General features: G+C 30.4%; 1 protein-coding gene across 2 annotated transcripts in view; it reads left to right on the top strand.

Annotated features, from left to right (window-relative positions):
* Nucleotides 1–15,186, top strand: part of LOC107454481 (nephrin) — a 137,280-nt gene that overhangs the window by 105,347 nt on the left and 16,747 nt on the right. For both annotated transcript variants that reach the window (XM_071177675.1, XM_071177676.1), the window contains exons 13-18: nucleotides 2,265–2,549; nucleotides 6,150–6,458; nucleotides 9,923–10,216; nucleotides 11,777–11,947; nucleotides 12,868–13,031; nucleotides 14,504–14,594. In XM_071177675.1, the coding sequence (XP_071033776.1) occupies nucleotides 2,265–2,549; nucleotides 6,150–6,458; nucleotides 9,923–10,216; nucleotides 11,777–11,947; nucleotides 12,868–13,031; nucleotides 14,504–14,594 (1,314 nt within the window). The remainder of the gene's footprint in view (nucleotides 1–2,264; nucleotides 2,550–6,149; nucleotides 6,459–9,922; nucleotides 10,217–11,776; nucleotides 11,948–12,867; nucleotides 13,032–14,503; nucleotides 14,595–15,186) is intronic.

Consider the following 15,186-nt stretch of genomic DNA (forward strand, 5'->3'; position numbering starts at 1 on the left):
GTTCCAGAAAAATAGCGCTTTAAAAAAATTTTAATGACGAAGTTTGGCGATTGAAGAAAATAAATATTATTCAATAAACATTATTCAAATAAACAATTCAATTTAAATCAATTATTCTATATCTTCAATGTACCCTCTTCAACCGGTGTACCCTCTTACCTACAGTTTTATCCTGATGACTTCTAAGGGTGGAAGTTATGCAAGCAAGACAAAGAGGCACAAGTTTTTAAAATGAGCAAATTAATTTTATTTTACCATCTTAATCAGAGAATGAATATCCAAGTAACACAAAATCGAATTGTTCCTCAAAGAAAGTTAGGGATAATCTTGCGAAATAAATCGGCAAAATGTTTCATTTTAGGGAATAAAGGAAATCTTAATTATAATTGGTCAATTAAATAGGTCGTGGAATAAAGTTTTTCTCACAATTTAATGTAGAGAAAAACATTGAAATGTTAATTAATGCATAACTTCAAGCCAAAAATAGATTAAAAGACAGGATGTGAATGAAAAGACAGGATTCACATCCTGTCTTTTAATCCATTTTTGGATTAAAGTTGTGCATTAATTAACATTTTAATGTTCTGCAAAATCGAAACAAAAATGAAGTTGCTTCGAAAAAAGCTAAAGAAAAACTAAAAAACGCATGAAATATTTTTAGAAATGACTGGGAAGTTATTTTGGTTTTATTTTAGCTGTCAAGATTATGTTGGATTATGCTGAAAGATTTATTGAAGATTTTACAATTCATTTTTCTATTTTTTATTCAATTCTTTTATATTGTTTTTATTAATTCAGTTATGAAATAAAGACATATTTTTGGTTATTTAATATACCGCTGAAGAAGTAACCCATCTTTAAAAATACTCAACAACAACAAAAAAAAATACAATGAATTTATATTTATTACAGTACGTTAAATCACAAAGTTCTNTACTAGTTTATATATATATATATATATATATAGTTTATAGTAGCAAAAGTAAATAAAAAGCTACTATCGAACGAATACAAAGAAAGAGTTTTCGCATAAAAGCTGAAGTAAGATGCAATTAAAATATTTACATTTGAAAATTATTTTATTCAATGATTGTATATCACGAAATGATCAAGAAATAATAAAACAAAAGTACTTAAGACGAAAACCGTAGGGAGCATCATTTTAGAAAGATGTGAAAGGTAATTTTAGGTTTCGTCTAATCTAAAGGGTATTACTAAAGTGATGTGCCTGACGTTTTTTGCATTTGCTTTAAGTAAAACAAAAGTTTCTTTAAGACAGAAATCTCTCTATTTCAAATCGAATTGCAGTCAATCAAAAAATCATTAATTTCTTTCTTAGAATGTAAAAACTAATTAATTATTATTCTTTTTAATTCTATTAAAAGCGTGTAAAAATAAATATGTGCTATCGTAATCACTATTTCCACTAATACTATTGCCATATGCTAAAAAATAATTTTTCAAAAACTTGAAAGTAGTGAACCACCATTTATAGTTGAGTTATTACTGGGTCCGTAAACATACCAATATAACAGGGTTCGAATGTATAAACTTTGGCATTGGTTGTTTTGTACCTTTGCTACACATAAAATGTAAAAACTAATTAATTAGTTTTCCTTTTAATATCTAATTTAATTAAGTTTTATTTATAAAAGAATAGGTACTATCGTAATCCCTATCTCCATTAATACTATTGTCATGTGCTAATAAATAATGTTTCAAAAATTTTAAAATAGTGAACCACCGTTTATAGTTGACTTATTACTGAGTCCGCAGACATACCAATAAACTTCGACTGTATAAACATTTTGAAATACATTTGTTTCTGCATTTTGCCAGACATAATTAAAACTAATACTATCTTTCATTTTACATTTTACTACATCTTTTTTTTAAATATTATCTACACAATTGTATACCCCTGTTATGCAAAGCTATAAAAAGACCAAACGATTACATATGATTATTATAAACTAAATTTAATGCAAACGATTATTTCTGACGTCATTAGTTAAAAGCGTCATTAGCGTAATATTATCCAGTGTTTATTGATAATTTTGAGTGGCAACGAAAAAAGATAGTTATTCTGAAGTTTTATAATAAAATGGTTGTCTTGATAGAACGCAGTTACTTATTTTAGAATTTCAAGATATTTTTTTAGCTTTGATAAATCGGGTAGATTTATTGGAGGCACGAAACAACCCCCATTTAACCTCTATGTTATTCTCACCAATTAATTCTTTATTTTATCTCTGTATTTTTAGATCCTGCTGTTGTGACGAACATTACTACAAGGGTGCTTGTTGCTGAAGGCGAGAATGCATACTTTGAGTGCAGCATATCAGCCAATCCAATAATCCCGGATATGATACGCTGGAGCACGAAAGGCGGGGCGATCATTTTAAGAGAAAATCAGCAATTTACTGAAAATGGTCGGTCTTTACTGACACTTTTCAATGTCTCCAAACAAGATTCGGGTACTCTGGAATGCGAAGCTTTTAATGGAATTGGTGAACCCGATATAAAAATAGCTCATTTGATTGTGCAATGTAAGTTTCTGATTTTTTATCTTTGATTTAATGCTTACTTACAGTAAAGAATGTACCCCCCCCCATATTGAATTTTAATGCAATTGAAGAGCTAAAAGTTAATTTTTGCATTGATGTAAGAAAAAAGGCTTATATTTCAATATGAATGAAAAATGAAGTTAATTAATATTTGGCTGACGAGAAATCAATAAGAAATTCCTTAGAGATAAACAGAAATCATGCCCACATATTTACTTGAAGAAAAAAATAGAAAACTGAAGCATAAATCAAAATAAAAGGAGTAAAAAGAGAGTAAGAAAAAATAAAAGTAAAGAAAGAGCATTTTTCCATTTGTGGTATGAAACTGACACTCGATCATCTAACTAACAATCATGAGTCATGAATACATTAAAATGAATTATGACAAAAAAATAATTTCTGCGTATTTATTCAAAACTATCTCTTATGAAATAAATATCTGTTGTGAAATTATAAGGTTTGCAAAAAAAAGAAATAAATAAATAAAAGATCTTAAGGGAAATTGTAATAAAGAGATGAATGCGAAGTATGTTGAATTCTTAATCATATTTATGCATTAAATCCCGTTTTTACAACATTTCTATCGTTCTGAAGAACATATTTATTTAAATTATCAAATGCAATTTTACTTGGGAAGTAAGTTTAACAAAAAATTGTAGCTTCATCTCGAGAAAAAAAATTTAAAAAAAGGATAAAATAATAATAACTTAAAAATTTATTTACTTAGTATTTTAAACAAACAAGCTTCCAAATTAAAATTAAATAAAAAAAGACTTACTTAAATCAATTAGTTATTTAGATTGTTCACTGATAGAATTTTCATTCTAAAATTATGGTGAAATAACTGGGAAAAGTCTGTTCATCCAATTGGCAATAAAGTTTACTGCAAAGAACATTTCTTACCCTTACGGTTCGGAAACCACTTACAACTAGAAAAGGAAAAAAAATCATGAATACTAAACTACACGTTACAATTAGCTTGGTTTCAAAAACACAAAAAAGAAATGAAATGTAACTGGACATTGGAGCTAGACTTTTCATTGGTTTCGTTAGCGTTTGTGCTGCTATCTATACGAGCATCCTGTTCTAATTTTCCAAGGTCATAATTAAGGGAGCGCAGGTCACTGAAAACTCTTCATATCTTGAAGGAAACGGAAGTAATATTATGGTGTCAACGCTGGGACTCAAACCTTCGTTTTGTCGGTCATGAGAATGACAGATTAGCCCTCTCGGCTATAAATATGTACCCAGCTGCAAGAAACTATATGGCTTCATTAGACGAGCCTAGTTGCTGTTAAATTCTGGTTGTATAACCGTATTAGGGTTAAAGAAGTTATTAAACGTTTTTTCTCACAATTAACAGTTTGTATACCATCTTATTTATGGTTATGTGATTGTTTTCTTTGAATATGGTAAAATGACAATTAAAGAAATTGTTATTTAACCTTTTTTTCCCCAGAAATTACTCACAATGTAGATTACAATCTCGAAAATTGAAAAATTTTGCCAGAATCGGTAGTGCTGTCAAATCAGTATTGTGCAAAAGGCAATCGACTTGTATAGGTTAGGGTACAATACCACGTTGTAAAGACGGGATTTCTAATTGGATTGCACTTGTACCGCTCATTTCTTTACCTTGTTTCCATCAAGCTAATGTAATGTATTCAGTGGGGATGAGCAGCCGGATAAATCCATTGATCTTTCAGAGTCGGTGACGAGACGAAACCTATTACCTTTATATGCTTCTCCAATCAAATGGGTAGCAATATAGTAAACTCTCGTGCCAATGTTGTGTATAGTTCATTGCTAAATGTATTCCAGACAATTGTCAACGGTTGATTTCCTGACGAAATTTGTCGATTTCTTAAAAAAATTGTTTTGAGCTATTTAATTCTGTACAATTTAACACCAAGATTAAGATAGTACTCAAAAAACTTCTAAAGTTACAGCATAAATAAGTACTAAACTCACATAAATACTGAAAGTCAACTCCAATGAATAGAGAAAATAACGCACCCGTTTTGTAAATTGAAATTGTATGATTATTCATCCCCTAATAAACACATTTAGTTAAAACTTGGTAATTGGTTTGAGTATAGCAAATTACATAAATTCGTATTAGCACTTAAATACTGTTTTCTTTCAGACCAAAATAATTTTTTAAACGAAAATACAAACTTTTTCTTTAAAAAAAAATATTTACTATTTTTTTTAATTTTCTTGATCTTTGATGTTAAAAAGATCATATTTGACTGCTTATTAATTGTTGTTTCAAGTCATTAACATGATTTTTATAATTTTTATCGTGCGTACAAGACGTCATAGTATCGTTTTTTCCCTTTAAATTTCAGCTCTTAAGAAAATGAAATTATAAAAATTTGATACATTATCTCACAAAGAAGAACATCTAAACATTTTAGTATTGTCTTCGCTTATGTTAAACTCCTATTAAAATAATAAAATCAAAAGTTGAATTTTAGATAAGTAATCGAAAGGAGAAAAAAGTTGTACGTTGATGTTCTCTCAAAGAAATCAAGATCATCCATATTTTGTCTACGTAAAGAACTTCCCTCGTTATTCATCAGGAGCAGTGGCGGTGACTCTGGTTATGAAGTTTAACTTTTTCAAGGTTCAAATATTTAAGACCAGATTTTGCTTGGGTTCAGCAGAGAAAGGGAATCAGGGGGGAGAGGAGCTGCTCTCTTTGAAACGCGCTATTTCTTGTTTCTATAAAAACAAACGTCTTTAGACTTCGTGGCGAGAGGAATAAATCCCCTACAAAAAATGATCAATAGAAATCAATAAAAGCATGTATTGGTATCATTGGAATTCTATTGGTGTATACTTGTTTCTATTGACATTTCAACTGATATTAGTAGTGTATTGGTATCAAAGATATTGAACAGTAGGGTATTCTATTGGTCTGTACTTGTTCCTATTGATATTTAAACTGATATCAGTAGTGTACTGGTATCAATAGATATTGATCAATAGAATTTTATTGGTCTGTACTTGTTTCTACTGATACTTCAACTGATATCAGCAGTGTATTGGTATCAATAGATATTGATCAGTAGGTACTCTATTGTTTTATACTTGTCTGTATTTCACACTTCAACTGATGTCTACTGACATCAGTGAGATACTTGTATCAATAGATATTGATCAGTTAGGTATTCTATCAATACATCTATCAATATTTATTCAATATATTAATATTCAATATATTAATCAATATTCTATCAATAGGTAGTCTATCAATACACTGATATCAATATATCATGACCAGTACATTGTACTGATCTACTCTACTGATATCAGTGTTCCATTTCCCCGTACAGATCAATACATTTTTTTCATTAATTTCTATTGATCAATTTTTGCAGAGCCATTATTAGCAAATTAGACATAGACATAGAAATAGTATGTAACAGACATATACATGTAGACATAGTGTGACTTTAACAATCAAATTAGTGACTAGCTTAAAAGATTGCTGAATTGAAAACTTTTGACTAAGCTAATATTTTTTTAATTCGAATATTTCTTTCTTCAACTAATTATTTGTGTTTCTTTTTGCAGACAAACCCACAATTGTTCGAAATCTCGTTAACCCTAAAGTAGCCACCGAACTCTCATCAACTGTTGAGCTTCGGTGCATTGCCCTTGGAGACGGCAATGTCACTTTCGTCTGGTCTTTCAATAGCACAGTCATCATACAGGGTCTCGATATCGGACGCTATAACATACGTGCGGCCGAGGCTGGAGATCTGCAGTGGTGTAGCGTTCTTACAATTAAGCGTGTAAGGCCAGACGACTATGGAGAATACACCTGCGTCGCGAAAAATCATCTAGGTTATGATTTCGTGAAATTTTCTCTTAGCAAAAAAGGTAAAAGAAGAAGGTTCATCCCAGGTTTCGTAACACTTTCATTCTATTGTCTTTTCTTATACTCTTCAAAGTGTTTTATAGGGTGAATAGAAACACTTTTCGAACGCCGCAATTGTAGTAAAGTTTAAAAATGCCCAAACCATCCATTCATGCTTCACTTTGCGCTATATCATTGTATTCGTTTCAATGCTTTATTTTATAGATCTAAAAAAATAAAAAAAATGCTGTGTTCTTATTCACTCTACGGAAATGATGAATAGAAATAAATATCTGAAACATGCTGAGGATTTTATGCCTAGAACTCTAATTAAAATTAATTGAATTTAATGTGGGGTTTGAAAGCATAAAATCCAAGTAGATTGCGCTGCGCGATCAATGCTTGCATTGCAAACCTAATTCTAAAAATTATAACAAATATTTACAAGCATTATATTTTATTTTATTTTACAGTAATATTATAGACTATAACTTCCTCAATGATTGATACGTCATGACTATATTCAAAATAATAAAACATATAACAGAGTCTTTCTTATCTAAATGTTTTTTTTTATTTCTTTGTGAAATGTTAACTTCAAAAACTCTCGTAAATGTCTATTAAGAGGCTGTTGATTTCACTATTTTTATATTTCCAAGATCTTCTTAACCTATTTAGAGATATGAAAAGCAGGTGTAAGTCAAGCATAACAAAAATATAGCGGAACTAACTTAAAAAAGTAATTTGATCAAATAAAAATGATATTACATTCTTAACGTTTCAAAGATTAATACTACATTAATAATACTTCTAATATAATTGAGCATGTATTTCTATTCATCTCATTTCTTGATAAATTATGGAAGGTGAATTCTACAGAACTAGATACATCAAAAATAATTTTAAAATACCATATACAGAATTTTCACATCGAAGCAAATTTTTCGGATTCTATTCTAACCTTCGAAAATTAATATACAGTGCGTAAATTGCATAATAAGCAATACATATTGCTCATACCTACATATTGCTTTAATATATTTCATATTTCTAGATTTTTATATTTCGTAATTAATTAACTCATGTGAGACCTGGACAATGACCCGTGGAGATGAAAATATGATAGCTAGATTTGAGAGAAAAATACTGCGAAGCATTTTTGGTGGAATAAATTAAAACGGTACCTGGTTTAGAATATCAAACACGGAACTTTACAAAGCATATAAAGAACCTGATGTGATTAAATGTATCAAAATTCAAAGAATTGAATGGGCAGGCCACATTATAAGAATGGAGAATAGCAGGAAAACCAAAAAAAAGTTTTCAATGCCAGGCCAACAGCTACAAGAAAAAGAGGACGACCAAACCTAAGATTTTTTGAACTGTCTTGAAAAGGACCTACAAGTTTTAAGGATAATAAACTGGAGAACCTTGGGTAAGGGAAGAAATATCTGGGCATAGGCTTGTTGAGAAGGCCAAGGCCCATCCTGGGCTGTCGTGCCAATGAGAAGTAGAATTAATCAATTAAAATTCTGCCATTTCCCTTAAAAATGCAGCTTTTGCCTGTTAGCTTTCGCAATAGATCTATCACTGTTTCAATGATTGTTTTTAATATCTAAACTTTTTATGATAAATGATAAACATGCAAGTTAATATCATTAAAAAGTTGCTCATAGTTTTGTAGAATTCACCTTATTTTATAATGATTATTAGTAGTTAATACAATCTTAAGCAAATTAAGAAAAAAGTAGCATGATTTTTTAAGAGTCCTTTTTTTATAGTTGTGAAAGACAATCAATTATTTAAATTCGATTTGGCTCATGTTTAACATATTTTAAGAAAGATTCTTTATTTTAAAAGAACAGCAGAATTATTAACGTTTATTAAAATTAAATCTATTAATGAAACTTTAAACACTATTATTCCTAAATAGAATTATTCAGAGCGGTTGAAGTCTTAGAAAACAATATTTTCAAAAAATTGTGATTTTTTTTTAATATTGAAAACTATTCTTTAAATAAAGTATTGCGATTTCTTATATTTCGATATTTATGAAAAAGCAAAGTAGTTCCCTGAAATTTAGAAAACATGAGAGTTGCTTAAAATTTCAAAATTATTAACATTAAAAATATCGTAATTTTCTTAGTTTAGTTCAAAACAATTCTAAAATCAAGACGATTCTGAAAAACGAAAAAAATCTTTTCTGATAGACTCCTTCATTAGGATATATTTCTTGTAGGGAAAATTCGGTCATTTTGTATAATAAAAAAGAAAATAGACAATATTATAAACAATTCTTAAACTATTTAAAAAGAAAGGTTTTTTTTCAGACTGATTAACTAGAATAGGTTCTTAAATTTGTGAAGAATAAAGGAGAAAAAAAATAGGAAAAACTAAAATACAAAGAAAACATAATTGACTTACGAAATTTTGAGTTTATATCTACAGACATTTTATTAAACATCTTATCAGGAAATGGAAACGCAAAAACCGTGCGCACATTTGAAAGGGATATGGATTCCAGTTTTCCGCACCATACAATTTGCACGAAGTTTATGAGTTGTAACTAAAATGCGCGAATTAAAAAAAAAAAACTTTATATGCAAATTTTCAATTTAGAAAAATTTAATTTTTGTCGCATAAAAAATGATTTTCACAATTTGAACGCTTTTTACATACATTAAAATTATCATGCTTCAAGTTCAAGAAGTAAATGTTCTTGTATAGCAAACCATTTCTTCCCTTTCTTAAAATACATTTCTCTATTTTTATTATTATTGCTTAATATATTAGAGAAATTTTTTAAAGAGCTCATTTTTATAACTACAATCTACAGTATGATTTTCATTTCTTCAAAAAAATAATCTCTTTTTGCACAAAAAAACTAGTTTTCACAATTTAAGCTCTTTTTTTCATACTTTAAAATTATCAAATCTCATAAAAAAGTGAGAGAATTATTCAGTTTTTACGATTTTTTTTTATCTAAACTGAAAAACCTGGCAAATAGGCAAATTTAAAAAAGTTAAAACTTTTAAGAATCAGTTGAAATATTTATCTATTACAAATCTCAGTTCCTTTTTTTAACATATTAGTGTAGATAGTTCGAAATTAACGCTATATTGCTTCAAGTATAAGTCCTTTAAACTTCGATTTGTTTACTTTCTTCGGTCAAAGATCTACTGTCTGATTGCCAAGTGCTTTTTATGCTTATTATTAAAGTAACTCAAAATGTAAAGTTCGTGAAAATAAAATGCGTTGGTGATTAATATTTTAAATATGTATCTATTTCAAATCACAGTTCATTCTTTTAAGCAAAACATTATATATAGTTTAAAATTAAAGCTTTATTGCTCCAAGTCTGAGGTTTTTACACTGACTTGTTCAAACTTCGGCGAACGAACTTAGAGAAGCATTTTTTATTGCATTTGAATTTCATTGAGCAAAAAAATAATTGTTTCTGGAAGAATAGATACTTTTGTTTTTTCAGGAGCTCCTGAGCCACCAAAGGAATTGAAAGCTATGAACGAATCCACCGATTCAATCACTTTAGTTTGGTCTCCTGGTTTTGATGGTGGATCTGATCAAAACTTTCGAATTCGGTTCAAAAAATCCGACGCCTCAACGTATAATTACAAAGAAGCGCCAACAAATACTACTTCCGTCACAATTACTGGTCTCGAACCAGGTGCACAGTACGACTTTTTCATTGCTGCTTACAACAACATTGGTGAAAGTGCCTATGCAGAAAATGTTTTGACAGTTTCTACACGCGAAGTGAAGGGTAAGATATAAACAATTTCGGAATTTTTACTTTTATTACATAAAAGTTTAACTAATTCAAAACGTTAATCGACATGCATATTTTCATGTAAGAACCTGTCTGAAAGCTCTCATATTCTATTTACACCGAAGAGCCATTACATTATGACAACTCTCAGGTTTTCATGGTTTCTCGTCCAGGAACAATGCTTTCATGGAGCACATTAGGATCCATAATCCTCATGGAACAATCCCTGACGTCTGTAAGCTGCTTGAACATAGTTGCAGACCAGGTTCATGGCAGCAGTTTTTCCTGCGGGGGATGGTGTTTACCAACAGGATAATGCACCATGTCATAAGGGTCGAATCGTCATGGATTGGTTCGAGGAACATTCCACTGACTTTCAAGTCATGTCTTGGCCCCAAAATTCACCTGACCTTAATCCAATAGAGAATTTGTGGTCCGACTTAGAAAACCAAATTCGTGCTGCCACGCTACACTCTCGCAGTGTGAGGGAATTGCGGGACCAGTTGGTGAGCGCTTGGTATCAGATACCTTAGACTACCTATCAGCACCTTGTGGAATCAATGTCACGGCGGGTGCTAGCAGATTTGAGGGCTAAAGGTGGTCCTACATGCTATTAGCAGGGCGGTCATAATATAATAGCTCTTGCCCAATGCAAAGACCATTACTAACAGATTGAAAGAAATAATATTTCGAAAATTGTTAGAGAAATTTGGAGAAATCGAAGAAGAAATTGTAGAAAAAAATTGTAAGAAATAAATAAGATATCTGATTCGTAATAAACAAAAATTAAATAAATTTTTAATAACTTTTCTGTTATATCACATGAAAAAAAATTTTTTGGTAAAATTACCGTACTGTATGGTAATGATATTTCTGATAATAAAACATAATTCTGGTTAATAAATCCAAAATATAAGGTATTTAAACCATTCATTGGGTAATTTTTCCATTCATATGGTAGCAGTTCACCGGAAATTCTCATTTTCAAAAGAATAGTTCTTATGGCCACACATTTAATGAAAACTACAAAACAGAAAAGCATATTTAACCGATTAAATGGTATTTTTGCCATGCTCTGAAATNCCTGTATTTTTGACACTTTTATTGTCGGTTGATTTTATCCACTTTGATGTTTTAAGCACTTTTAATCTTTATTCTGTTTTATTCTTATTTTACTTTTTCGATTTAGGGATTTCTCCTATGTGTTTTAATCTTTTCAATTTAGTACTTTACTTTTCTGTAGTTTGGTAGTGTTTAGTCACGTGCAAACGGGTGAAACCCTTATCCGCAAACTCCTTCGGGGGTAGGTCGGTTACTATTGGTCTTACTGTAGCGAATCAGCAGCACTACTCAGTGTTGTGTAATTTATTTGATTTGTTCTAGTCGCTTCTCCCCTACGCACAATTGAAATGGTCTCTTTTGATCCGGTTAATCATTTATATTTAGTCTGCAACTTTATTGCTTACGCTATAATATGATTCCATATTTTTTAGAACATCGCTTATAGTATTATTGAGTAAGGTAAATCGTTAAATTTGATTATTTATTTTTCAGTGGAAGTTACAACAAAAAAGCCAAAGACTTTCGCCGAGAAGGAAATTGAACGAAAAAGAGGAACAAAAATGTGGCTTATAACTTCCATTTTAGGAGGAGTATCTTTTGTAGTATCTTGTATAATGTGCGTTTGCTTCGTATGGAAGAAGTGTTCTCTTATCACATCTGAAGGTAAGAAAAATTTCATTTGAAAACTTCGAAAAAATTCACAGCACTCATTCGCTTTGTAAAATAAAAGTTACAAATTCTTGTATTGAAATCACCAATTATGAGTTTTTAATATCTTATTATAAACCCACGTTTATGTGGTGGTTTAAAAATCAAAAATCACAAGTGGTTTAAAAATCAATAGAGAAGATTTCAAGAAGTTTTACACTATGTTTCAAAAGCATCTTTCTACCAACCGAAAAAGATTGAAAGAAAATAAGAAGACTGTTTTGATTAGAGCTGCTTATAGCAATGAAGATCCCTTTTCATATCACGATCGTTATAGTCGTTAACTTTAAAAAATGAAGGATATTGAATCTACTTCTAAAACAAACAGTTAAATTATGGTCTTGCGGTTTCCTACCACATATTTACCATTCAAAGTATGCTATGTAACCTTATGAAATCATCCTCTACTACTTCTTCAAAAAAATTCCGGTTCAATTTACGGTAAAAAAGTATCGGAGCTCTGGATTAATTTTTGCAGAAAAATCCATTTTTTCCGGAATACGTGACGAAACAAAAAGTCTGATATACTGTAACTTTTACTGTAATATAGCTAAATTATTCTAATTAAAAAAATATTACTGTAAAAATTACGGTATACATACATTACAGTATAATACGATATTTTAATTACAATAAGATTAATTTTACGGTAAAATGGTACTTTATACCGTAATTTGATACAGAATTTTTTTCAGTGTATTTCAACGATACTATTAAAAGGCATTATGATGACAGTTACAGTTTGAATGTGAAATATTTTTAAACAAGTTTTACCTTGCCTCTTCATTTTCTTGAAGTTTGATTACAAAGCTGCTATATAGACGTAAAAAATATTCTTCTTATTTAAACATAATCTTTCATTTGTATGATTTCAGTGATCATCCCAATTGCTCAACTACAGGCAGCTCAGGAAGAAGCCTTCTCAGAAGTTGCTCAAAATCGCCTTTTAATACAACCAGAGCCAAAACAAACAGCTCCTTTACAGGTTGGAATTCAGAATGAAACTACCCAAGAGCAAGTGCAACTCAGAGATATTCAGGTAAAGGTTGTTAAGGCTTTAATTATTATGAACAGAAGTCTGCACTAAAAATATTGCATTAGATTTTTATTAAAAAAAACATTTATGTAAGGTTAATCAACAACTTTTTGATAAACTGAGGGTTGAGAATTCCATGTCAAATTATGACGGGAAGCACAGAGGTAGAAGATCTGAAAGGCACAACTAATCGAAAACTTTTTTATACAGTGAGCAAAATAAAAAAACGGACCACCTTGATCTAATGATCGGATCTTAATGGCTCGAGGAGGTGATCTCAGATATTGGTTCAGGGAATAGAGCTTTCGCCTTCCAATGAGATGAATCGAACCATTAAGATGGAATCCTAGAACGTGAAGATCCGATTATTAGATCAAAAGTTCTTCAGAGTGGTCCACTTTTTATTTTAAGCACTGTACCGTCAGCAAACATATAAAAATGATCTGTTCTTTTTTTAAATAACTTTGAAATGTATGGTTGGTTTTTCCTTCTATATAGTGCTTTGGTATAATCTCAAAGCTATTCAATATGTATAACAGTTCAATATAATAGTGGCGGAATATGCTAATCAAAAGTTATAAGGTTCACCCGACTTTTTAAGTATTTTAAAGTCTTTTTATGTGGATTGTACTACATGAATACAAACGACGTACAAGATGAATGCAGTTTATAATGTTATAATGTTACAAAATATGTTTTAAAGATGGTACTATAAGGCACTATGCATGTCGGACAAAAGTTGAGCATTGATTGCTAACACAGTAGGAGGCTGCGCTGTTTTTAATTATTATTATAGCAACACAGATTGGTCTTATTATAAAAGTCATAGAACGCTCGCCTCCCAATGAGGTGAACTTGGTTCGAAGCTCAGTGATAGTGAGTCGATACGAATTCCTCACCCGGCTCGCAACGACTTCCGTGCTGACGTAAAATATCCTTTGTGGTAGACGGATCATGGTTTAGAGTCTTCTAACTTTCAGGCTAGTAGGGGGAGGTTCGTTAGTTACATCAAAAAGTCCTCCACTATGGCAAAATTTCTCCCAAACCTTGATCCTGGAGTTCCCTTGTTTTCTGAATCGGGTTCAAAATTACAAGGCTACTGGGGTGAACTAGTCGTAAACTCAAAAATTGAATCAATGACGGTGATAAAAAATCAACAATATTCGTGAAACACGACATCTTTGACTACTTACGACTATGCATCAAATGTATAGTTGCATTGTGGTCGTGGGATGCAGAGGCATACAATGAAATTTTGATTAGGTGTTGATATGAAATTCTCAGTCCTCAGCCTTAATTTTTATAAAAGTTTGTAGCAACATTTTTGTTACATTGTGTATTTCTGCACCATACATCGTAGACGATATATTTACCTTAATCTTATAATTCGTAAGCACATGTTTAAAAATTATTTTAAAATAAATTACTTAAATCTTCCTTACATTTCTTAATGTATTAAATTATTTTTCTTTTAGCAAGCAGAGCAAAGAGCACCTAGCTGGGAGGAAACAGCTCGTAATGAGTATAACAGAACAAGATCATTGAGTTTCGATAGAAAGTGCTATGGTAAATAGACGTTTAAAGCATTTATTGAAATTACTAAAATATTTATTTTTCCTATAGTAGTAGTAGCTAAAAGCTCCATTATGTGTTAAATTACGGATAAAATGTCGAGGTACAGATATTTTTGTTCATCAAAACAGGTTATACTCAACCATTTAACTTGTGAGATTCTTCAAGGACTCTAAATTTGTTTAATTATTAAAGTATTTTTCGAAAGATAGCTATTGGCTTAAAATTGCGCAATCTGCAGATCAAAATAAAACTACCATTTTATGAAGGCATTTGTTGACTTTGCAAATGAATGCAATATGTTAAGTATTCAACTCGATTAGTTCTAGAGCTTCAACTGAAATACTTTCGAAAAGCCATTTTTTTATTTATTAAAAGATTTATTTTCATATAACTAGTCCAAAATAAATGGAGCAAAAGTTTTCGTCACTTATAGCAGTTATCCTTACGAAAGAAAGTGATAAATTAAATATTCTACACGACCGAATCTGCATAACAAAATAAACTCCATGTTTTGCGGAATAAATTTTTTAATTTTACAACTGATTGCAATATCCTACTCGAGAAGTTTTGAAATAACAATAAA

The sequence above is a fragment of the Parasteatoda tepidariorum genome, chromosome 2 (assembly GCF_043381705.1).
Source record: "Parasteatoda tepidariorum isolate YZ-2023 chromosome 2, CAS_Ptep_4.0, whole genome shotgun sequence".
In the NCBI taxonomy this organism is placed as follows: domain Eukaryota; kingdom Metazoa; phylum Arthropoda; class Arachnida; order Araneae; family Theridiidae; genus Parasteatoda; species Parasteatoda tepidariorum.